Source organism: Bufo gargarizans, chromosome 3 (assembly GCF_014858855.1).
Source record: "Bufo gargarizans isolate SCDJY-AF-19 chromosome 3, ASM1485885v1, whole genome shotgun sequence".
Taxonomy (NCBI): domain Eukaryota; kingdom Metazoa; phylum Chordata; class Amphibia; order Anura; family Bufonidae; genus Bufo; species Bufo gargarizans.
In genome coordinates this window covers 17,922,079-17,948,010 of record NC_058082.1, presented here as the reverse complement: position 1 = coordinate 17,948,010, position 25,932 = coordinate 17,922,079, and the positions used below count along the sequence as shown (strand labels likewise).

General features: G+C 45.7%; 2 protein-coding genes across 2 annotated transcripts in view; one reads left to right on the top strand and one right to left on the bottom strand.

Annotated features, from left to right (window-relative positions):
- Positions 1 to 25,932, top strand: part of LOC122931070 (zinc finger protein 773-like) — a 426,553-nt gene that overhangs the window by 352,459 nt on the left and 48,162 nt on the right. The window lies entirely within an intron of this gene.
- On the bottom strand, positions 23,202 to 25,742 carry LOC122931081 (gastrula zinc finger protein XlCGF17.1-like). The gene is made up of 2 exons (XM_044285011.1): positions 25,476 to 25,742; positions 23,202 to 24,535 (listed from the first exon to the last, which is right to left on the bottom strand). The coding sequence occupies exons 1-2, from the start codon at positions 25,480 to 25,482 to the stop codon at positions 23,418 to 23,420; spliced, it is 1,125 nt and encodes a 374-aa protein (XP_044140946.1). The 5' UTR covers positions 25,483 to 25,742; the 3' UTR covers positions 23,202 to 23,417.

The window sequence follows — 25,932 nt, the reverse complement described above, 5'->3', positions numbered from 1 at the left end:
GGAGGGATGTTATTTACATAGGACTGTATGTTAGAGAAGACTGGAGGGATGTTATTTACATGGGACTGTATGTTCTAGAAGACGAGTGAGGGGAGTGATGTTATTTACATGGGACTGTATGTGAGAGAAGACTGGAGGGAGTGATGTTATTTACATGGGACTGTATGTTAGAGAAGACTGGAGGGAAGGAGTGATGTTATTTACATGGGACTGTATGTTAGAGAAGACTGGAGGGAAGGAGTGATGTTATTTACATGGGACTGTATGATAGAGAAGACTGGTGGGGTGATGTTATTTACATGGGACTGTATGTTAGAGAAGACTGGAGGGAAGGAGTGATGTTATTTACATGGGACTGTATGTTAGAGAAGACTGGAGGGAGTGATGTCATTTACATGGGACTGTATATTAGAGAAGACTGGAGGGAGGGAGTGATGTTATTTACATGGGACTGTATGTTAGAGAAGACTGGAGGGAGTGATGTCATTTACATGGGACTGTATATTAGAGAAGACTGGAGTGAGGGTGTGATGTTATTTACATGGGACTGTATGTTAGTGGAGGGAGGGAAGGTATGTATGTGGTGAGGAGCCCCCATCCTGCGCCGTTATTAGTCTCTCCTCACACCGGCTTGTGGAGGGGTTGCCCCCCAGAAATGAGCCCCCGAGGCTGAATGTCCGCGCTCCGGTGCCCCTGCTCCGATCCTCTCCTCCTCCGTGTTTTCCGTTAGAGCTGAGCCTCCGCGGAGTCCAGTGGTGTCACTGGGAGAATCGTGTAAGAAATGCTGTGGAGGGTGAGGATCTGCAGCCCATCAGGGAGGGTCTGGGTGAGGATGGCGATGGAGCCCCCATGTCAGTCATGATCACAGTCTGCCCAGGTTCTGCCACATGATGGTCTCTGGTGCCAGCTGTGCCCTTAGAGGAGGTTTAGACTTTCTCATTGATTCCCAGGTCTTTACCTCTGAAGTAGTCCAACGGATCTCAGACGAAAATGTCTCTATTGGATGTTTTTTTTTACATTTTCCCATTTTTCTTTGTTTTTCCTTTCTTTTGACGTATGAGAAGAATGGAAAAATAAGAGTGAGGTGACCTCCCGCCATCTGTGCCGCATCGTGCAGAAAGTAACAGGCACTGCCTTTCTTCCACCGTTCCAGTCAGCGGAGCGCTGCATTGGTGGTGGTGCTGCCTCCTGCCCCATGTGCTGAGCGGCCTCCTTTTTGGGGTTCAGTTTTTTTTTTAGAGATGGAGAGGAGGATTTGTCCTCCTCTTGGCCTCCTCCTTGTCATGGCCGCGCTCCACACACGCTGATGTCCTTCTATCTGGGGGGAGCACGGGCGCTGCTTCACTCATCTGACTTCCGGCCGCCAGACTCCTATGTCCCACACCGCAGGCTGTAAGACCTCTTCCTGTGTGTGTATTACAGAGGCTATTCCCTGCAGCACTGCAGGGGTTAATCCCCCCATTGCAATGTGTCCTGCTGCTTGACTAATTAGCTAATCAGCCCGGATTCTGGCCTAAGCTGTAGGCTTCTATAGATATTTCTAGGTCTCTTTGGTTTCTAGAGCCTGGATAACAGCTATAATCCATTTGTCTGCCTTTGTACTGACTTCTGTCTGGTCCCCATTCTGACTCCCTGCCTCCTGACCTGACCTGTACCTGTTTACCGTACTGACCCTGTACCGGATTCCCTGAGTTTTGGACCGTTTCACGGATTTGTAGGAGATCTGCCCACCCAGACCTCAGCGTGTTATTGTCACACACCAGTGTCTTTGGCCCCTGTGGTTCAGCAGCAAACCACATATAGACTAGTGAAGATCAGATCCCTGTATACGGATTGAAGGGTGAATACCAGTGAGCAGCAAATATAACGCCCTTAGGTTTAACCTAAAGCCAAATCCCTTGGTTGGCAGAGTGGTTTTACAACTATTGACCGTAACACTCTTCCTCATGCATTGCAGAGGATCTCCAGTGAAGGCACCACAGGGCAACAGCTGAGGCCGTCCCCCCAGTGCAATCCCATATAGCCTCCACCCCATGTTGATTATCAGATTCAAATTCCTGAGTTTTTGAGCGGCTCAGGGATTCAGATTGACTGAAGACCTTAAAGAAGTTAATTTTTTTAATATCTTTTTCTGTGAGCATTTTGTAAATTTATTGGTGACCCAGACTAATTTATATACCCAGTAAAATTCCACGCCATAATTTGCTCGAACCCTGAGGTGGAGCCCAGTAGATGAAACGGAGGTGATGCTGTGTTGGGGTCTGGTGTGCATGTGGTGCTTGTAAAATAAATAAATAAAAAACACAAATTAGGCAGTATCAGATAAATTCTGAAATGTTTACATTACAATGATAATGCACAAACGTTTGTTTGTGTTTGTTATATTCCCTGTTGTTTGTATCTGGGCCTGAGACAGAGACTTCAATTCGTCCATCTGGAGAGGAATGGGTTGTCTCTGGTCCTAACCTTATTCCTGGGCCTTATAGGGAGATCAGGGCCTAGGTATTCTGTATATGAATATTCCTACCTTTAAGGTCTATTCATATTGATAGGTAGTTAGGGCTCAGATTGGGGTTGTTTAGGAGGTGACGTGTTCCTTCCCTAGTTTCCAGGCCCAGTTAGTGTTCCCCTTCCCTCCTGTGTTCTGTGTGGTTTTCCCCCCACAGTGATCGTGACAACTTCCTTTCACTCTCCCTCCTTTCATATGCTAAAGTGCTGCCAAGCGATGAGCCTGGGGGCGAAAGAAGGCACACATAAGATGATTTGCTGTTCTGCATCATATTTCCCTCTGGATATCTCACTGTCAACTATGGAAGGAATGTTCTGCCTCACACATTTGGGGGATATAACACCTACTCTCTGCATAACGCTCATCAACAGGCAACATTTTTTAAATATGTCTTGTGGCTTGCAGAATGTGCTGACCATGTTCAGGAGATTGTGTGCATATTTCAGCTGTTATGATGAGGCTAAGAATGCCCTCCTGGACCTGCCTTTTATGCCGCTTGTTTTGTGATGTTCCAACTCCCTGGAATACCACCTTGTATATAATGCACACTGTGTACCAGCAACATAAAGTGGTCAAGGATGACATCATGCATGAGATCACAACAGCAGGAAAATGAAGATTACTCTTACCAGTAATTGGATTTTCCTGAACCCACGACAGCACCACGAGAGAGAGGCTCCGCCCCCATAGACAGGAAACCTGAAGTACAAAAAGGTGGAGGCTCTCCTCCCACTTTAGTATGTTTTCCAAGGATGAGAGGAACTTCACCCACAGTTATTAGAAGCAAATTTTCAAATCCAAAATATATCTATTTTATTTTTATGCAACACCTGTGAAATGTACACCAACCACCAACACAACAGGGATGGGAAATAAGGGTGCTGTCGTGGGTTCAGGAAAATCCAATTACTGGTAAGAGCAATCTTCATTTTTCCCCTCACCCACGACAGCACCACGAGAGTGAATAACCAAAGGGTGGGTTGACAGCCAAAAGCACCTTAGTAGCAAAGGTTAAATCAGAAGACGAGTCTAACTGTAAACAGTAATGTTTGAAAAAAGTCAGGGAAGACCAGACTGCCGCCTTACAGATATTCTCAATAGAGACAGAAGCCCTCTCAGCCCAAAAGATGGAAATAGCCCTAGTAGAGTGGGCCTTAAGGTCTTCTGGAGGAGACTTCCCTGAAGATGAATAAGCCAACGACACAGCTGGCGTAATCCATCTGACCAAAGTAGTTTTTGTTGCTGCATGGCACTTTCTTTTCCCCCGAAAGACAGCAAACTTCGAGGAAGACTTCCTCCAGTCTTTAGTTCTGGACAAGTATTGTATTAAACACCTCCTAACATCATCCTCTGTAGATGGTGACTCATAAAAGGTTGGAAGCACAATCACCTGAGATCTGTGAAGCTATCTTAGGAAGGAAAGCTGGGTCATGTTGGATGATCACCCAATACTCTATAATTTGGTAGTATAAGGGGGATTGATAGAAATACAGTGGAGTTCACTAATCCTACGGGCCGAAGTTAGGGCTACCAATAAGCAATGCTTAAAAGATAAACATCTGATAGAAACCTCTTCAAAAGGAGGTTTTGTTAAAGCGTTCAGCACCAAATTTAAATCCCAAGGAGCTACCCTGGGAGAAAAATTCTGGGAGGATCTAGAAATCTATCTGAAAAATCTAGAAACCCATGGATCTGAAGACAGATTTTCATTAAACAGGGCCGAGAGCGCCAAATTCTGAACTTTTAACGTGCTAGGTGACAATCCTAATTGTAAACCCTTCTGAAAAAATTCCAGAATCTGGCAGACCGGAGCCTGAGAGGGGATGCTCCTAAAATCGAAATTGGCAAAACTCAGAAATTTCTTCCAGACCCTGGCATAGAGATCGTGACTTTCTTCCTACATTTTAAGAGGATATTAACTAAGTCTGAAGAAAACCTTGGTTAGCAGGAACCTTTCAAGTTCCATGCTGTCAGATGGAGGTCCTTTATATGTGGATGAAAAACCGGCCCCTGAGACAGAAGGTCCTGGACTTCCCGAAGGACCCACAGGTCCGTCACTGACATCTTCCTTAGCCACGTGAACCACGTCCTGCTGGGCCAAAAGGGTGTTATCAAAATCACTCTTGCACGATCCTCCCTTATTTTCTGCAACACCCTGAGAATCAAGGGAAACGGAGGGAAGGCATATCCCAGAAGAAAATTCCAACTGTGGAGGAAGGCATCCGGTCCACAGGGGGATCCCTCTGGGAATAGAAAAAATAAATTCCTTACTTTCTTGTTCTGACTTGTTGCAAAAAGGTCTATTAAAGGGACCCCAACTGTCTGTAATCCTCCTGAAAATTTCCTGGTTTAGACTCCACCCCCCCTGGGAAATCAGATAACGACTTAGAAAATCTGTCTGAATATTTTCTGTGCCTTTGATGTGAACTGCCGAAATGGAGCTGCAATTCTGCTCGGCTAACTGAAGAATCTCGCCCCCTTGTTTGTTTAAGTAAGAAACTACAGTCCTGTTGTCTGACATGACTTTGAGATGTCTGTTTGATAGTAACGGGATAATTCCGCCATCAGTTCTTTCATCTTTGAGGAGGCTACCTTCAGACTGCCCCTCCATACACGCTGAATGGATTGGTCCAGATAGAATATGAGTCCCCCAACCCCAAGGGCTTGCGTCTGTGGTCAAGCATAAAAGGTCCTTCTTCCTCCAAGGCGCCCCCTGGGTCAGGTTGTCCCTTTTTAACCACCACCCTAGATCCTCTAGTGTCTGATCTGATATTACCAAGCTTGTTTCTAAGGGTTTTTCCCCCTCTTCCCAAACTGTCAACAAGTCCCACTACAGAAGTCTGGAATGGAACTAGGCCCATACAACGGCGGGAATACAAGAGGTTAGGCTTCCCAGAATCAACATACCTTTTCTCAAAGATCTCCTAGGATTTTGGGTCAAGTCCTCTATTTTTCTTCTTACTTTCCAAATATTTTCTTCCGTCAGAAAATACTTCTGTACCTCCAAATCCAGGAGTAACCCCAAAAAATGCTGGCTCTGTGAGGGTTCTGGTCTTGATTTTTCTCTGTTCAGGATCCATCCCATCTTCTCCAGGGTCTGCGACACCTCCTGTACTGCTTTCCTGCAGGACTCCCGTGTTTCCCCCACTATCAAAAAGTCGTTCAGATAAAGGATAAAAAGAATGTCCTTCTCTCTGATATGAGCCCCCATTTCTGAAATCCCCTTCGTGAATACTCTCGGTGCCAAAGGGAAGGGCCTGAAACTGCAAATGTCTGACAACTCCCCCTAGTTCTACCGCCACTCGGATAAACTTTTGATAATCCTGATGAATAGGGACATGAAAATAGGCATCTTTTAAGTCCAGTACCGCTATGAAGCAGAAAGAGTAGATTTATAGCTGATTTTATGGTCTCCATTCTGAATTTTTTTAAGAGCAAGAAACCATTTAGCTTTTTCAACCACTTCCCATCTGGGCCATTTCCCCCCTTCCTGACCAGGCCCATTATTATGTGGTAATAACTTTGGAATGCTTTTACATATCCAAGCCATTCTGAGATTGTTTTCTCGTGAAGTATTGACCCTCACGACTAGGGATCGACCGATTATCGGATTTACCGATATTATCGGCCGATATTCAGGATTTTGAACGCTATCGGTATCGGCATTTATTTTGCCGATATTCCGATAGTTTATGGGGAACACAGATCGTGCTGCTGTCAGCGCTCTCCGTGTTCCCTCAGCAGCAGCACAGGGGAGAAGGAGCAGTGTCTCCTCCCCCTGTGCTGCTGCCGCCAATGAAAGTACAGGGGAAAAGAGGAGGGGAGGAGCTATGGCCACTGCGCCACCAATGAAGCTTAATCTCACATTTATTCATATACAGGAGGAGGGAGCTGCAGGATCACATAGCCGGCTCCCGACCTCTATGAGCAGTAGCTGCGATCTACGGTAGTTAACTCCTCAGGTGCCGCGGATCGCAGCTACTGCTCATAGAGGTCGGGAGCCGGCTATGTGATACTGCAGCTCCCGCCTCCTGTATATGAATAAATAAGAGATTAAGCTTCATTGGTGGCGCAGTGCGCCCCCCCAAGCCCCCCAGTATTAGACATTGGTGGCGCAGTGCACCCCCCCTAAGCCCCCCCAGTATTAAGCATTGGTGGCGCAGTGCGCCCCCCCTCCCCCCCAAGCCCCTTAAGCAGTGGTGGCGCATAGGGCCCCCCCCCACCCCAGTATTAAAAACATTGGTGGCGCAGTGCGCCCCTCCACAGGATCCCCTCTTCCCTGCTCCTCCGATCGGAGCCCCAGCAGTGTAATGCTGGGGCTCCGATCGGTTACCATGGCAGCCAGGACGCTATTGAAGCCCTGGATGCCATGGTAAGCTCCATGCTGCTGTGTGCACAAAGCACACAGCAGCAGGGACAGTGTGAGCTGCTATTCACCCTGATAGATCTCTATCAGGGGGAATAGGACAAGGGTTCTAGTCCCTAAGGGGGCTAAAAGTTAGTAAAAAAAAAAAGTTACAAAAATAAAAATAAAAACACCAAAATATTAAGTATAAATGAAAAAGAAAGATTTACAAATACACATTAACAATAAACATAAATTTTCAGCAGATTTGTGGGAATTTTTTATTTTTTTTCAAAAATGAAAATTCCCAGAATATCGGTATAAATTATCGGCTATCGGCCTGAAAGTTCACAAATTATCGGTATCGGTATCGGCCCTAAAAAATCAATATCGGTCGATCCCTACTCACGACAACGATAAATTTGAGTCTATATGTTTTACCTTTTATTTATTAATAAATCCCAAATTTACAGAAAATTTAGAAAAAAATAAAATACATTTTTTAAATATGAATTTCTCTGCTTTTAAGTTGGATAGTGATATCTAATAAAATTGTTATTGATGAACATTCACCATATGTCTACTTCATGTTGGCATAATTTTGTAAATTTAATTTAATTTTTTAGGACGTTTTGAAGGCTTCGAATTTTAGATGTAAATTTGCTAATTTTTTATGAAAATTTTCAAAAGTTAATTTTAAAGCGCCTTTGCAGTTCTAAAGTGACTTTGAGGGGCTTACATAATTGTCAGGACTGGAATAGTGGATCAGGTATGGAATCCTTTGGCAGGGATGAAATAATCCCAAAAATTAGCGTAGTACAAAAAAGGTCAATCCAATCGGGTAGTCGGTTCCAGTTCCGGGTCGTGGCGGGCAGCAGAAATCGTAATCGAGGAAACAGGCAAGGAGTCGGTAGCTGGGAAGTCAGATTAAACAACAGGTTCACAGGAGGGAGCTGGGTGTTCACCATAAGGTTGAATAACTCAGCAATGAGTCAAGGCTCTGACTGGCTTTAAGTACACAGGGAACCCAGGACCGCCCCCCTGGTTGCCGGGCAACCAGGAGGCTTCCTTAGTCAGAAGCCAATCATAAGGCTGAGGGCGGTGACGGAGGCTGAAGCCCTCCCCTAGCCTTAGTAGCACCTGTGGTCTGGAATGGAGCATGTGCACTACGCTTGTATCCCCGCGCACGCGGCTTGTGTACCGCGCACCCGGCGTCCGACTCGCGCAGGCGCACTGGCCACATTGACGTCAGGTGTCCTGTCAGGAGGAAGAGGAGGAGCTATCTGCGCCCGCCGCCCGCGCCTGCAAACCCGATGCGAAACGGCCCCCCTGGTTCCCTGACAGAGCCCCCCACCAAGGAGCGGCCGCCGGACGCGAACCTGGGATGGCCGATCAGGATGAGCCCTGTGGAATGCGCGGACCTTGGCGTCTGCATGAAGGTTACCTGCTGGTTCCCAGGAACGCTCCTCTGGCCCATATCCCTTCCAGTGGACAAGGTATTCCAAGACTCCACGGCGTCTGCGGGAGTCCAAGATCCCCTGGACTTCATATTCATCATTGTTATCCACCTGAATGGGAGCGGGTGGCATCAACACTCTGCCCACAAGGGTGTTGGCACGGTAGGGTTTCAGTAGTGATACATGAAACACCGGATGGATGTTAAATGAAGTGGGCAGGTTTAGTCTCGCCGCGACGTCGTTGACCATTGAGGCGATAGTGAATGGTCCCAAATAGCGAGGGCCCAATTTCTTGGACGGGCAGGTCAGTTTAAGGTGCTGAGAAGATAACCATACCCTATCCCCACTTCTGTACTTGGGGCTCTCGGTGCGTCTCCGATCCGCCTGAGTCTTTTGCTGTTGCTGGGTAATGTGGAGCTTCTGCACTAGGGTACGTAGCAAACCCCGGAGACGACGGAGGCGCTGGGCCACTTCAGGTACGGGAATGTCCACCGGAAGGTCTGGAAGCGTCAAGGGATGGTACCCGTAATTCGCATAAAAGGGTGAGAGTCCCGTAGAGGTATGCTGCTGTTGATTGTATGCATATTCTGCCAGAGGGAGAAGGTCCACCCAGTCGTCTTGTAGGTACGACGAATAGCAGCGAAGATACTGCTCCAAGGTTTGGTTCGTCCTCTCCGTCTGGCCGTTGGACTGGGGATGATAAGCAGAGGACAGGTTGCGGGTGATGTGGAGGCAGCGGCAAAATTGGCTCCAGAAACGGGAGGTGAACTGCGAACCCCGATCAGATACAATAGAGGAGGGGAGTCCATGTAGGCGGAACACGTGCTGTAGAAACAATTTTGAGGTATGTTGGGCTGTTGGAAGGCCGGTAGTTGGAATAAAGTGGGCCATCATGGTGCATCTATCTACTACAACCAAGATCGTAGTGTGGCCCTGTGAAGGAGGTAAGTCCACCACGAAATCCATTGCGAGGTCCCTCCAGGGCACCATTGCCACGGGTAGAGGTTGTAGTGGGCCGACTGGCCGGGTGTGGGGTCTCTTGTGCATGGCACAGATAGTGCATGAGCCCACAAAGGACCGTACATCCGCCGCTAGGGAAGGCCACCAGAACTGCCTCTGCACGTACTCTAAGGTATTGCGTATTCCCCTGTGACCTGCGGTTGGGTGGTCGTGATGATGTTGCAGGACCGGAACCCGATGGGAAGTAGGCACGTAGATTTTTCCCTGATGGTAACGTAGACCCTGCCTTTGTGGCAGGTGTGCTGCTTCAGACGGTACGGTCACGCTGGCTTGTCGGATCTCTTCGAGTAATGAATGTTGTGTGGCCAAAAAGTAGGTGCTTGGAAGGATGGTTTCTGGAGGTGAAAACACGGCATCGGTGTCATGAAGACGGGAGAGGGTATCGGCCTTCCCGTTCTTTGATCCAGGACGATATGTTATCTGGAGGGTGAAGCGGGAAAAGAAGAGGGCCCACCTGGCTTGCCGGGGCCGTAACCTCTTAGCAGTACGAAGGTATTCTAGGTTACGGTGATCAGTATAGACAGTTACCGGGTGCTTGGCTCCCTCCAGCAGATGCCGCCACTCCTCCAGCGAATTTTTTATGGCCAGTAGTTCCCTCTCGCCCACATCGTAGTTTCGTTCCGCCTTGGTTAACTTGCGGGAGTAGAACGCCACTGGGTGTAGGAGTTGTTTCTCCCCTTGTCTTTGGGAGAGAACTGCCCCGACAGCTTTCTCTGAGGCATCTGTCTCCAGGTAGAAGGGGAGAGCAGTGTCAGGCTGTGCCAATACCGGAGCTTGTGTGAAGAGCCTTTGGAGGGTTTGGAAGGCCTTATGAGCGGCAGGGGTCCATACAAATGGAACGTTGTTCCCGGTTAGGACCGTAATAGGAGCGCATATGGCCGAGAAATTCCGGATGAAGCGACGGTAGAAATTCGCGAAACCGATGAACTGTTGGACCATTCGTCGGTTTCGTGGGATAGGCCATTCTAGGATGGCCTGCACCTTCTTGGGGTCCATCTCCACTTTTCCGGGGGACAGTATGTATCCCAAGAATTCAATAGAAGGAACCTCAAAGATGCTCTTCTCCAGCTTCCCATAGAGTCGGTGTGTCCGAAGGCGCTGGAGGACTACCTTCACATGTCTCTCATGCTGCTGAAGTGTGTGGGAAAAAATAAGGATGTCATCCAGATACACTACCACATATGTGTCCAGAAGGTCGCGGAAGACATCGTTGATAAAGCTTTGGAAGGTAGCTGGGGCGTTGCAAAGCCCGAAGGGCATCACCAGATACTCATAATGGCCGAATCTGGAACGAAAAGCCGTCTTCCATTCATCGCCCTCACGGATCCGCATAAGATTATAGGCCCCCCGGAGGTCGATTTTGGAGAACACTTTGGCATCCTTCACTCGGTCCAGGAGATCAGGGATAAGAGGGAGAGGGTATTTATTTTTCCTGGTGATGTTGTTAAGGCCCCGGTAGTCCACACAGGGCCGAAGACCCCCGTCCTTCTTCCCCACAAAAAAGATACCTGCACCGACTGGGGAGGTGGATGGGCGGATGAAGCCCTTCGCCAGGCTTTCCTCAATGTAATCCCTCAGCGCCTGGGTCTCGGGCTCAGACAAGTTGTATAACCGTCCGTACGGCAGCGAGGCCCCGGGGAGTAGATCAATGGGGCAGTCATAAGGTCTGTGGGGAGGTAAGGTGTCTGCCCCTGCTTTCTCAAAGACATCCGCATATTCTTCGTATTTAGCAGGTAATACCCGAGGAGATGAGGCCAGGACCAGCAGAGAGCCAGGAACGGAGGAGATGCAGTGGGAGATGCAATAAGAGGACTGAAATGTGACACGTCCCAGGGCCCAGTCAATTTGGGGGTTGTGCTTTTTAAGCCATGGGATGCCCAAGATAACAGGAAATAAAGGAGAGGGTACGATGTCCCACACGATCTCTTCACGGTGGTGGCGACCAATGGAAAGGGTAAGAGGGTGTGATTCCAAAGAGACCGGTCCGGTTTTTAATGTACTGCCGTCCACCATGTGGAGTCGGGATGGGTGTTCCTTGGAGCGCAAGGATATTCCTAGCTGCGTGGCAAGTTTGGAATCAAAAAAACAGCTGCTTGCGCCCGAATCGATTAAGGCCGTGAGTTCATAGCCAGTTCCGTTCAGCTGCAGAGAAACACATAGAGTTAGATGTGAAGAACCGTGGTATACAGGTATGTTCAGGAACACAGCGGAACTGACAGTCCTACCTGTAGGTGGTTTGACAGGACAGTCTCTCAACATATGCCCGGATTTGGCACAGTAGAGGCAGAGATTGAGAGTCCGCCTTCTGGACCTCTCAACTGCTGAGAGTGGACCCCTGACTACTCCGACCTGCATTGGTTCGTCCGGGGTGAGGTCTCCCACTGTGGAGGATTGCCCAAGGACTGAAACGGGAAGAGGATTGGATCGCCGTGCAGGAAGAGGCAAAGCAAGCTGTCTCTCCGTCCTTCGTTCCCGGAAACGGCGGTCCAGTTGGGTAACCGTGCTCATCAGCCCTTCCAGGACCTCTGGGATCCCGATACGGGCGAGTTCGTCTTTTAATTGGTCCGACAGTCCGATCCGGAACTGGTCGATAAGGGCCACTTCATTGAGCCCGGTATCTGGTGCGATCTCCCGGAACTCTGTAATGTAGTCCTCCACTGGACGCCTTCCTTGTCGCAGGGAACGGAGAGTGTCCCTAGAGGTGGAAGCGCGCAGGGGGTCGTCAAAGAGTGCCTGCATGGCGGAAACAAAGGAGCCCCAAGAGGACAGCACTGGGCTATCAGTTTGCAGGAGCTGATGGGCCCAGGTCTGTGGGGGTCCCGTGAGCAGGGAGATAGCTGTCCGTACTTTGACATAGTCCGAGGAGTAAGTGCGGGGTTTCAAGGAGAACAGTAGCTCGCAGGAAATAATAAACGAACGGTATTTCTTCCTGTCTCCAGAAAAGCGTTCTGGTAGGGCTACTGCTGGTTCACTGTTCACCACTTCTAGTGAGGTGCGTGGAGCGGGAGGAGGTGAGGGTGGTAGTGCAGTGAACTGGGCTTGGCGCAGCTCCTGGGCACGCATTCTCCCTAATAGGTGTGCATGGCTGGCCTGCATGTCCTGAAGGGCTTGCGCCATCATCGTCAGTTGTTCGGACAAAGAAGGGGCACCGTCTGCAGGTCCAGCGGATTCCATGGTTCGGCTGAGTTATTATGTCAGGACTGGAATAGTGGATCAGGTATGGAATCCTTTGGCAGGGATGAAATAATCCCAAAAATTAGCGTAGTACAAAAAAGGTCAATCCAATCGGGTAGTCGGTTCCAGTTCCGGGTCGTGGCGGGCAGCAGAAATCGTAATCGAGGAAACAGGCAAGGAGTCGGTAGCTGGGAAGTCAGATTAAACAACAGGTTCACAGGAGGGAGCTGGGTGTTCACCATAAGGTTGAATAACTCAGCAATGAGTCAAGGCTCTGACTGGCTTTCAGTACACAGGGAACCCAGGACCGCCCCCCTGGTTGCCGGGCAACCAGGAGGCTTCCTTAGTCAGAAGCCAATCATAAGGCTGAGGGCGGTGACGGAGGCTGAAGCCCTCCCCTAGCCTTAGTAGCACCTGTGGTCTGGAATGGAGCATGTGCACTACGCTTGTATCCCCGCGCACGCGGCTTGTGTACCGCGCACCCGGCGTCCGACTCGCGCAGGCGCACTGGCCACATTGACGTCAGGTGTCCTGTCAGGAGGAAGAGGAGGAGCTATCTGCGCCCGCCGCCCGCGCCTGCAAACCCGATGCGAAACGGCCCCCCTGGTTCCCTGACAATAATAGAAACCTCTCATAAATGAACATATTTTAGAAACTGCAGCCCCCAATGTATTCAAAACTGATTTGAGAAAGTTTGTAACCCTTTTAGATTTCACCGTAATTATTAATAGATATTCACAATTACATCGGCAATAATTCCAGATCACAGTATTTGTAGGGACGCTAAAATTACTAACCAACTTTATTCTGTTATTTACTTAAAATGGAGGACACTATCAAGGGATGATTTATTACCCAATACTACACACAAGAGCTATCCCAGTATTGCATAACTACGCACCTGAATGCATGTGTGTGAACATGACCACCTTTGCCCCAGTGTCTATTACTGAGCGGAACCAATGGTAACTGTGCAACCCGCACTATGCATCAGTGATATGCAGCTCTGGTGTAATATCACTAGTGGGGCCGAGGTATGGTATATCTCTTAGTATTAGGCCTCTTGTCAAGGCGGTCACTAATCCTCCACACCCCTACTACCTTACTGAAAAAGCCTCACTAACAATAAGCATTGAAAACTAACTAATGTTGTCTGGTATATCTCATTCCATCTACTGGCACTGGCTGTACCTTAATACTGGTTTGACGCGTTTCTGGTACTCTAACCCCTTCAGGAACCCCATCGCTACTCCTGCCACTAAAGATTATTATCAGTAGAACAGACGAACAAACATATAGCGAGCGCGCCACCTCTCACGTGTGGCAGCACTCCCGACACTGGTGCGGCCATCGAATGCTATAACAGAGCGGCTCCTCCCAGCACCGTCCAGCACATCCAATCAGCTGACCGCTGCTCCGGAGGCAGGAACGCCTCGCTGAGACACTGCCCCGGGCAGACGTCAGTCTTACATGTACGGGTACAATACCTGTTTATTACAGGAATACTCCGGCGAATTTTATTATATGTCAGGCGGTCAAAAACCAATGAATAAGGGCAATGCAAAACCAGATAGACAAAGGCATGGGAAGGAAATGAAAATCACATATCCTATATTCCTTATGCTTATTGATGCACACATGTTCTCAGAAGCACATTTACCTATTGAACCGCGAGCGCCTAACATTAATGGTTCCTGTAAACAACTAACTAATACATACAAAGACAATATTAGAGGATGGTGGGAAATCCAGACATTGGAAACATAAGTTAAACTCGTTGATTGACTCCTCTCTGCACTTAAAGCGGTATTCTCATCTTCCCTTTTCATACTTACCTTCCTTGAGCGCGACGTTCACTTCCTGGATTCTTCTCCCTGTCGGGCCGCGCTTGCACAGAAGACTGAAGATTTTCTCCCGGCCGGGCCGCGCTTGCACAGAAGACTGAAGATTTTCTCCCGGCCGGGCCGCGCTTGCACAGAAGACTGAAGATTTTCTCCCGGCCGGGCCGCACAATGTCCTGAATGAGCAACGCCGCCGCGTATGCGCCATGGTGACTTATTCCTGGCCTGTATAGTACAGAGCCGACGTGCGCGTTCGCGGCTCTGTACTATACTGGCCCGGAAGAAGCCATCATGGCGCATGCGCGGCGGCGTGCGCGTTCAGGACATTGCCCGGCCGGGAGAGAATCTTCAGTCTTCTGCACAAGCGCGGCCCGGCGGGATTCGACAGGGGAGGTGGCCGTAACCAGGGGAGACCAAAGACAACATCAGGTAAGAGGGGACTTATTTTCAAAAAAAAAGTGTGCATTGGCTAATAACATGTATTTAGAAAAATGATCACTGTCACATCATTAACAGATTTAACAGTGATCATTAAGATAAGAATACCCCTTTAATGTCCCTACTCATAGAGGAGGAGCGTATAGTGTATGAAAAAACACATGCACTCAGGTGCGTAGTTACGCAATACTGGGATAGCTCTTGTGTGTAGTATTGGGTAATAAATCATCCATTGATAGTTTCCCCCATTTTAAGTAAATAACAGAATAAAGTTGGTTTGTTATTTTATTTTTAGTAACCCATTAGATTTCCCACAAGAATTAAAACAAAAGGAAGGTGAAATTTAAAAATATATACTTTTGCAGATTTTCAATTTTTATATTTTTTTCCCCCCCATAAGACAGCAAGGGTAAACCGCTAACGAAACCAGAATATTTATTTTCCCGATTCTGAAGTTTCCAGAAACATCTCGTATGTGGTTGTAAACTGCGCAGTGGGCACACAGTAAGGCTGAGGATGAAAGCAGCACCTTATGGTTTCAGGAGGACAGATTTTGTAAGACTAGACTTAGGGTGTCATCACACATTCAAAGAGACCCCTAATGAATACCCCCAAAAGTGACCCCATTATTTTCCAATAAAATGTCACTTTATCCCCAAATTTTTCATTTTCATAAGGGGGGGACTGGTGAAAAAGCAACCCACAATGTGTTACCCATTTGCTCTTGAATACTGCAGCACCCCATATGTGGTGGTAAACTGCTGTATTGGGCTCAGAAGGAATGAGTGTCAGAGGTTTTAAGCAAATATTTCATATGATTGCTGACACCATAGTGTGGTTATTCGTGTTGTGAAGTGGCAAAATGTCCGGAACACCCTCACAGTGACTAACAAATCTATCTCTATCTCACATTGTTTTATTTATTCATTTTTTTTAATTCATTTTTTATACCAGTACTTCGATCTATGCAGGACCAAATATGGCTTAAGCATCTGGTCATTAAAGTCAACTTCCCCCATATATTGGTCATAGTCCACCACACGCAGGTTTCTCTGCATGCATATTTCTGCTGGTGGCTGCCACCGGGACTATTGTATCAGCGTGAAGGGTGCTGAGCAGAAACACATTTCTCCGGTCTCTGTACTGTACTGCCAGCAGTTCTGAACTTCTGAGACATGAAGACTCTCCCCGGTTTAGTCTTGTCTTTACAAGAGACTTTTGGAAGCCTTTTCTGTTGGATCTCACTGTTCCACAACAAACTGTGCCCTCCCTATACAGATGTTTGAAAAGGGGGACACTTGTATAATAGTTGTCCATGTATAAATGATGGCCTTTTTGTAAAAGTGGACTAATTAGATCCCACACAATGTTCCCATGTAGGTTGGGCAACCAGAAGGACTCAGCTGAGTCTTTTTTCCCTCATAAACTCCGAAAGCAGAAGTGTATCCACTGCCACTCTCACGTGGTTTATAAAGCTTGACAACAGCAATGTTTTTTTGAGGTGTGCAGTTGAAGTGGTTGATGAGAGGCTTTATTTTATGTAGTCTGTCTTGACTTCTTCCATCTCGTCTGGGACAAAGAGTGTCGTCATTGAAATATAAAAATCTCATTAAAATTTCATACCGTGACCGAGCCATCACAGCAGAAAATATTGGCATGTGATGAATTAACCCCTTAAGGACCAGGCTCATTTTCACCTTAAGGACCAGGCCATTTTTTGCAAATCTGACCAGTGTCACTTTAAGTGCTGATAACTTTAAAACACTTTGACTTATCCAGGCCATTCTGAGATTGTTTTTTCGTCACATATTGTACTTCATGACACTGGTAAAAAATAAAGTCAAAAAAATTAATTTTTTTGCATAATAAAATACCTAATTTACCAAAAATTTGGAAAAATTTGCAAATTTCAAAGTTTCAGTTTCTCTACTTCTGTAATACATAGTAATACCCCCAAAAATTGTGATGACTTAACATTCCCCATATGTCTACTTCATGTTTGAATTATTTTGGGAATGATATTTTATTTTTTGGGGATGTTACAAGGCTTAGAAGTTTAGAAACAAATCTTGAAATTTTTGCGAAATTTACAAAAACCCAATTTTTAGTGACCACTACAGCTCTGAAGTCACTTTGCGAGGCTTACATAATAGAAACCGCCCAAAAATGACCCCATTCTATAAACTACACCCCTCAAGGTATTCAAAACTGATTTTACAAACTCCGTTAACCCTTTAGGTGTTGCACAAGAGTTATTGGCAAATGGGGATGAAATTTGAGAATTTCATTTTTTTGCCTAATTTTCCATTTTAACCCATTTTTTCCACTAACAAAGCAAGGGTTAACAGCCAAACAAGACTGTATCTTTATTGCCCTGACTCTGCCGTTTACAGAAACACCCCATATGTGGCCGTAAACTACTGTACGGCCACACAGCGGGGCGTAGAGTGAAAGGTACGCCTTATGGTTTTTGGAAGCCAGATTTTGCTGGACAGTTTTTTTGACACCATGTCCCATTTGAAGCCCCCTGATGCACCCCTAGAGTAGAAACTCCATAAAAGTGACCCCATCTAAGAAACTACACCCCTCAAGGTATTCAAAACTGATTTTACAAACTTCGTTAACCCTTTAGGTGTTGCACAAGAGTTATTGGCAAATGGGGATGAAATTTGAGAATTTCATTTTTTTGCCTAATTTTCAATTTTAACCCATTTTTTCCACTAACAAAGCAAGGGTTAACAGCCAAACAAGACTGTATCTTTATTGCCCTGACTCTGCCGTTTACAGAAACACCCCATATGTGGCCGTAAACTACTGTACGGCCACACAGCGGGGCGTAGAGTGAAAGGTGCGCCGTATGGTTTTTGGAAGCCAGATTTTGCTGGACAGTTTTTTTGACACCATGTCCCATTTGAAGCCCCCCTGATGCACCCCTAGAGTAGAAACTCCATAAAAGTGACCCCATCTAAGAAACTACACCCCTCAAGGTATTCAAAACTGATTTTACAAACTTTGTTAACCCTTTAGGTGTTGCACAAGATTTAATGGAAAATAGAGATACAATTTCAAAATTTCGCTTTTTTGGCAGATTTTCCATTTTAATATTTTTTTCCAGTTACAAAGCAAGGGTTAACAGCCAAACAAAACTCATTATTTATGGCCCTGATTCTGTAGTTTACAGAAACACCTCATATGTGGTCGTAAACCGCTGTACGGGCAAACGGCAGGGCGCAGAAGGAACGGAATGCCACATGGTTTTTGGAAGGCAGATTTTGCTGGACTGGTTTTTTGACACCATGTCCCATTTGAAGCCCCCCTGATGCACCCCTAGAGTAGAAACTCCAAAAAAGTGACCCCATTTTAGAAAGTACGGGATAGGATGGCAGTTTTGTTGGTACTAGTTCAGGGTAGATATGATTTTTGGTTGCTCTATATTACAGTTTTTGTGCGGCAAGGTAACAAGAAATAGCTTTTTTGGCACGTTTTTTTTTTTGTTATTTACAACATTCATCTGACAGGTTAGATCACGTGGTAATTTTATAGAGCAGGTTGTCACGGACGCAGCGATACCTAATATGTATACAATTTTTTTTTATTTATGTAAGTTTTATACAATAACTTCATTTTTAAAACCAAAAAATTGTTTAGTGTCTCCATAGTCTGAGAGCCATAGTTTTTTCAGTTTTTGGGCGATTATCTTGAGTAGGGTCTAATTTTTTGCGGGATGAGATGACAGTTTGATTGGCACTATTTTGGGGTGCATATGACTTTTTGATCGCTTGCTATTACACTTTTTGTGACGTAAGATGGCAAAAAATAGCTTTTTTTACACCGTTTTTTTTTTTTTTTTTTTTACGGTGGTCACCTGAGGGGTTAGGTCATGTGATATTTATATAGAGCCGGTCGATACGGACGCGGCAATACCTAATATGTATATGTATACTTTATTTATGTAGGTTTTACACAATGATTTTATTTTTGAAACAAAAAAAATGATGTTTTAGTGTTTCCATAGTCTAAGAGCCATAGTTTTTTCAGTTTTTGGGCGATTATCTTGAGTAGGGTCTCATTTTTTGCGGGATGAGATGACGGTTTGATTGGTACTATTTTGGCGTACATGCGACTTTTTTGATCACTTTTATTACCTTTTTTGGGAAGTAAGGTGGGCAAAATTTCAATTTTCTCATAGTTTTTATTTTTTTATTTTTATGGCGTTCACTGTGCGGGGAAAGTAACATGGCTGTTTTATAGATCAGGTCGTTACGGACGCGGCGATACCTAATATGTGTAGTTTATTTTATTTTTTTTATTTTTATTCAGTGATAAATGTTTTTTTTTTTATCTTAACTTTTTTCACTTATTCTTTTTATTTTTTGACCCAGACCCACTTGGTTCTTGAAGATCCAGTGGGTCTGATGTCTGTAAAATACAGTACTGTACTCTATATAGGTTTCTGTACTGTATTTTACTTACACTGAACAGATCTATGCTTTCAGCACAGATCTGTTCAGCACCATGGACAGCAGGACGCCTGAGCAGGCGTCCTGTTGCCATGGGAACCTTCCCCGTCTGCTCAGTTATGGTCAGAACTTCGCAGACGGGGAAGGGTGAGGACGGGGCTTCGGGGGGCTCTCTCCCTCTCCATCGGGGGGCTGCAAAGGCACAGCAGCCCCCCGATCGGAGAGGGAGGGAGCTCCCTCTTACTGTTAACCTTTTCCATACAGCGGTCCGTACGGACCGCTGTATGGAAAGGGTTAAACGGCTGACATCGCATCAACGATGTCAGCCGTTTATACCAGGGTGCCAGCAATGTGCTGGCACCCTGGTATACCCACTGTACACCAACGATTACGCAATAGGAGGCGGGCGGGGGATCGCGATCCCGCCTGCCGCACCGCCCGCCTCCCGCAACGCCCCCACCGCCTGCGACACCCCCCCTGCACCACCCGCCGCCATCAAATCATGCATGGGTGCAGGGGGGGGTGTACTATATTGATTTTAGGCACTCTAAAGTTTCTGATCCCCGCGGTGATCAGAAACTGCAAAAAGCGCAGCAAACCGCAGGTCTGAATTGACCTGCGGTTTGCTGCGATCGCCGACACGGGGGGGTCACATGACCCCCCCTGGCGTTTTAACAGGATGCCGGCTGAATGATTTCAGCCGGCATCCTGTTCAAATTAACCCCTGCGGCGCCGGAATGCCGATTTTAAAGTCAGGACGTACCGGTACGTCCTTGGTCCTTAAGGACTCGGGAAATAGGGCGTACCGGTACGTCCTATGTCCTTAAGGGGTTAATATTATTTAAAAAGATTATACGCTGAGTTTGCAATTTATTATGACCACCTTAGGCTTCTTTCACACTGGCGTTAGGATTGTTCTGGGAGGGGAACAGCCTGCCGGTTCCGTACTAACGTTTGCACAAGTGTGCTGCCGGAAGTCTGCTCTTGCCCCATTCAATATAATGGGGGCGGGTGGGAGATGCGGCCGCAGCACAGCGAACGACATTCCGCACCAACCTTCCGGATTGAAGACGCATTCTAGTGAATGGGTCCACATCCGTGATGCTCTTCTAACCATGGACTAATATCCAACTTTATATAACATGGTGTCAATTAATAGTAAGTGGGTGAAAAGCAGGGGTGCACCTAGCCTTTCTGCTGCCTGAGACGAAAACTGAAACGCCCGGCTCAGTCAGCGCGATAATGATGACACCGGCCTCTGATAGGCTTTAGTCCTAGTTTCTGTAGCCTATTAGAGGAAACGGTGGGCCAGGGAGACATTGCTCCTGGTGTCCTGTCGCGGCATTCAACTGTATTGCTGTCCTGAGTACAGAGATGCGTTGAATATGTAGAGATGAGCGTTTCCACAATGAAAGCGTTTCCACAATGATATGGCCCTTCTACTGCCTGTCCCCCCGATCGCCTCACCTGGCCTCATTGGTGGTGCGCCCCTGGGGTTGTTGGAGTGCTCCCGTTTATGAATGCAGCATTCATAATCCATGGTAAATCTGCTATAACAAATTTAGATTTTCTAGTGGATTCATTGACTTGAGTCAACTCTAAAAGGCGACCTGCAAACGGGGCAGATTATAAATGGTTTTTCTACACAGATTTTGTGTAATCCGGTACCAGCAAAGTCTATGAGATTAGACAAATCTCACGTACACTAAGCTTTTTTCTTCGGTGCGGAATTTGACCTGCTGTGCAGATTTGTAAAACCGCAGCCTGATTTGGTGTTGTGTTGGTTTCTGTGCGGGGATTTCACCCTTTCCATGTAACCCGTGTAGATTTCGCTGTGCCACATCTGAAAGAAGTCTGGATGGAAATGAAGGGAAACAGTTATTTGCACAGAAAAAGCTACACGTGTTACAAGATAGTTTTAGTCTGGATCAGTGCGTTTAGAACACGTTATGGATATGAATATCTGCAGCATGTCTTACAATCTTTGTAGATTATTATTATTTTTTTAAACCCTACTCACTGCAGATATTTACTGTTGATGTCGGACCTGCAGTGTAGCAGGGGTAAATTCAACCGCTCCTCCTCTGGGCCGCGTCACAGATTGCGTAAGTTGTGCATCCACGCCACCAAACAACATGCCCCACAGTGCTCCAGAGCCCTCCACACGGCTATCGCGCCTCTGCCAGCCCCCCAGCACATAAGAACATGCCGCCAATTCACAGTACCGGTACTGCAGGTAAAAGAGGGGGCACCCGAGGGAGAAGCCGCATGGTACGCCAGGCTTTCCTCCAGAGACAGGAGACCATACTGAAGTGGGAGGAGAGCCTCCACCTTTTTGTACTTCAGGTTTTCTGTCTATGGGGAGGAGCCTCTCTCTCGTGGTGCTGTCGTGGGTGAGGGGAAAAATGTGTTATTTTGAGCTTAGGTAGAGGCTGCTCATCAGAGACACATGTTGTATACTTAGGCTCTTCGAAGAGGCCACCATATTTGTGAGTTGGGATAACAGTGACATCAATGATGTTATTCCCTTGATATTACTATTGGACCAAACGCTCTCGCTGATGCAAGATGGGATGGTGGAAGATGAACAATTTCAACGTTTTGCTCGCGCCCTGTGACTGTTGGGGACCTAACATGGACGATGTTGCAAGCAGGAGGCAGTAGAGGAGAAGTTGGTGGTGGAGTGAGATATGAAGTTTTCACAAACACAGCTAGAGGATGACACTGACACTTATTAGGGCAGACATAATGACGACACTGGCCATACCCATCACAGCGTGGAGACTGACATATCTGGGTCCTCAGGCATGCTGGTGAGTATGGTCAGCTGCATTCTTTCATGCCTATCCTTAGCATTAAGCAATGTGATTATTAATGGACTGCCATGCTTTTAGACCCTCGCTATAAAAGTGAAATGGAGGAATATTTTTCGACCTCTGAAGGGAAAGCATATTTGTTGTATTACCAGGATACGCTCAGTACCCAGCTTGCTGAAGCTTTCGCTGAGCAGATGCCTATTGCCTACATGTCTGACCCATCGAGCCCATGTACCTGTCAGGAGCTTGCCCAGCCACAATCCTGTGCATTGCTGTTCCAGGTGAGTTGCCCTGCTGACCACTCAAGCCTTGGCTGAGCCAACTGGATTCCTGATGAGGTGTCCAATCCCAGACTCAAGCAGGTATTTTAACAGTGGTACAAATGTAATGAAATTCTTGGACACTGGTTCACCAATTTTTCCCAAGATACCGGCTGTGGGATTTTGTATTACAAAAGATAGATATATCGGTATTTGAAGAACTTTCAGTGTAAAACCACACATAATCAGATCACATCATGTGGAATAGGCTGTACTTAACTATTTAACCCCCCTCAACTCCACCTGAGATTCTCCTGGGTTATTTTAGCTGCCAGTCACTAATGCTTTTTATCACTCGCCATTTTTCATATATACATTAATAAAAATACATGATATGTGATTATATATTTAAACCTACGGGGCGCTCAGAACAGTTCTGCATTTCTGTTGGACTGTCCTGTGTTTTGACCTCAGCTAGATTCTGGATTAACCCCTTGTCTACTGTTTCTCCTGGCTTTGACTCCTCAGCTTGTGTCTGGTTTACCCCCTTGCCTGCTGTTGCCTCTCCTTGCTCAAAATTTGGCTTGTTTAACTTTCCTGCTACTCTTTGGCATCTGATAGGTGTGTTTCACTGTGCTGTCGAAGTCTACAAGGTCATTGCCTCCAAACCCCTGAAGATGCTGAGACACATTGGGGGGGGGGTCTGATTTATGTTTGAAATTCATGTGGTTTTGCCCTACACAGTTCTCAAAGTGTTGCAGATACTGCACTTTATATAAGATTACAATAATGGGGAGCCGCATCCCTGATCTACTGCATTACTACAAAGATCTACTATCTGATACACCACACAGAGGGTCAGCATCCAGGTGGGATTTTTTGTTTCTTTCAATTCTTTTAATGTATAGTAATAAAAATTATATATTCATTTAAGCAAAATTATTACTTCAGCAGAGTGGAAACAGGGTATTTTCTTGCCTGGATAGCAGATGGGTAAAACAGAGTAAAAATATTCACCTGGCACTTACTACGGCCATTGTTCCTTGTTGGTAACACAATGAAGCTTCACAACGGCCACATTTCCTACAATCTAAACATTAAAATGGCTTCTCCCCTGTGTGAACACTTAGATGATTCACAAGATTAACTTTCTGGCTAAAAGACTGCCCACATTCGGGACATGAAAATGGCTTCTCTCCTGTGTGAATTCTCAGATGTTTCTCAAGAGAAGCTGAGTGCATAAAGGACTTTCCACATTCAGGACATGAAAATGGTTTCTCTCCCGTGTGAGCTCTCAGGTGATCCACAAGACTTGATTTGTGGGCAAAACATTTCCCACATTCTGAACATGAAAATGGCTTCACACCTGAATGATTTCTTAAATGATGTACGAGATTTGATTTATGGGTAAAACATTTCCCACATTCAGGACATGAAAACGGCTTCTCCCCTGTATGAGTTCTCAGATGTTCAACAAGAACTGTTTTATGGGTAAACGATTTCCTACATTCCGGACATGAATACGGCTTCTCCCCTGTGTGAATTTTCTGATGTTTCTTAAGAGAATCTTTATGCATAAAGCACTTTCCACATTCCATACATGAATAGGACTTCTCCCCTGTGTGAATTCTCTGATGTCTCTCAAGATTACATTTACGTCTAAAGCATTTTCCGCATTCTGGACATGAAAATGGAGTCTCTCCTGTGTGAATTCTCTGATGTCTCTCAAGAGGACCTTTGAGTAAAAAACATTTCCCACATTCGGAACATGAAAATGGCTTCTCCCCTGTGTGAATTCTCTGATGTTTCACAAGATTTGATTTCTGGGTAAAACATTTTCCACATTCTGTACATGAAAATGGCTTCTCTCCTGTGTGAATTCTTAGATGATCTATGAAATATGATTTCTGATTAAAAAATTTCCCACATTCAGGGCATGAAAATGCCTTCTCCCCTGTGTGACTTTTCTGATGTTTTACAAGAACTGATTTACAGCTAAAGGCTTTCCCACATTCTGAACAGGAAAATGGCTTTTCATCTTTGTGAAATCTCTCATGCATGGAAAGAAGAGATTTTTCTTTAAAATGTTTTCCACATTCAGAACATGCAAAAATTTCACCCAGTATTTTTTTGCCAATCTGTGATTGCTTATGTTCAACTTCATAACTGGGAGATGATATGAGATGTCTGCGGAAGCCTCTTGTACCGTCTTCACCTGCAAAAACAAATAATTTTTGAAAACAAAATAATTTAGATTTTATAATTTTTATATGAAAATCTATATAATGAGCAAGAAATACACTAAAATACTCTGGGTGGGATTACATTTTGTGTCTCATTTCAGTATATATTTAGTATATTGCTGTGCCTTTTTATATACAGTATATAACTTTGCTCAAATATATATTCTATTTAATTTGCCTATTTTTAGTGATATGGTGTCAACTGTCATGCACACCCCCACCATCTTTTTTTATGGACATCTTCATCTGGCTGGTACCATAAATCACTACTACTGTTCTATTTTGTATGTTTGTCCAGTTTGCTAATTCCACTTGGCTACTACTGGAAGAACCCTCTCTCTACCACCACACACTACTCTTTCTATCTTTTCTGTCCAGTTTGATAATTAGGAAAGCCCTAACACACTTCTGTTTATGGCCATTCAGCTTTCTACAGCAACCAGGATCTTGCTAAAAAATTACTATAAAGACCCTAAGATTTGTTACCTCGGGAGCACCAACTGAATCAGTTGTGTCCAGAGACTGATGATTCCCGGGGCCATAAGAGGTTGTAGACGGGGGTCCTCAGGATGTGATCTGATCTTATCACAGAAGATGATTACAATAAACTATTCTACTCTTTAATTGGTTGTGTTAGTCCTTCAATTCAGGATCCATATAATTTCCCATTTGCATACATAGACAACAAATCAAAATCGGAGTTTATCTTTTTTCAGTTATACACATAGCTCCATCAGTCCCGTAGAAGTTCTAGCTGATAGGAGTGCCAGACGGGAAACTTCCAAATATGATATTATGGGATCCAACTCACTGGATGAGGAGTTCAGAAATGATCAGCCAGAATCTACTCCATCTACATCTCCGCAATGTATAAGGACAGAAGAAAACCCAGGATTTATGAAAGGCTCTTACCAGTCATTGACACTGATGTGGAGTTCTCCAGGCCACTCGTCCTTCCACTTTCATCACTTTCCTGCAAGGATCACACATGAAGAACATGGAAAACAAGAAAAGGAAACCTAGTTTATCTTATATCCAGGAAAAAAGGTCAAAAACACTAGGAGACATCAAGTGGTGATCAGATAGGATCAACATTCAATCAAGTATTTTATTCCTAGATATACAGCCAGGTCCATAAATATTGGGACATCGACACAATTGTAACATTTTTGGCTCTATATACCACCACAATGGATATGAAGTGAAACGAACAAGATGTGCTTTACTTGCAGACTGTCAGCTTTAATTTGAGGTATTTACATCCAAATCAGGTGAACGGTGCAGGAATTACAACAGTTTGCATCTGTGCCTCCCATTTGTTAAGGACCAAAAGTAATGGGACAATTGTCTTCTCGGCTGTCCCATGGCC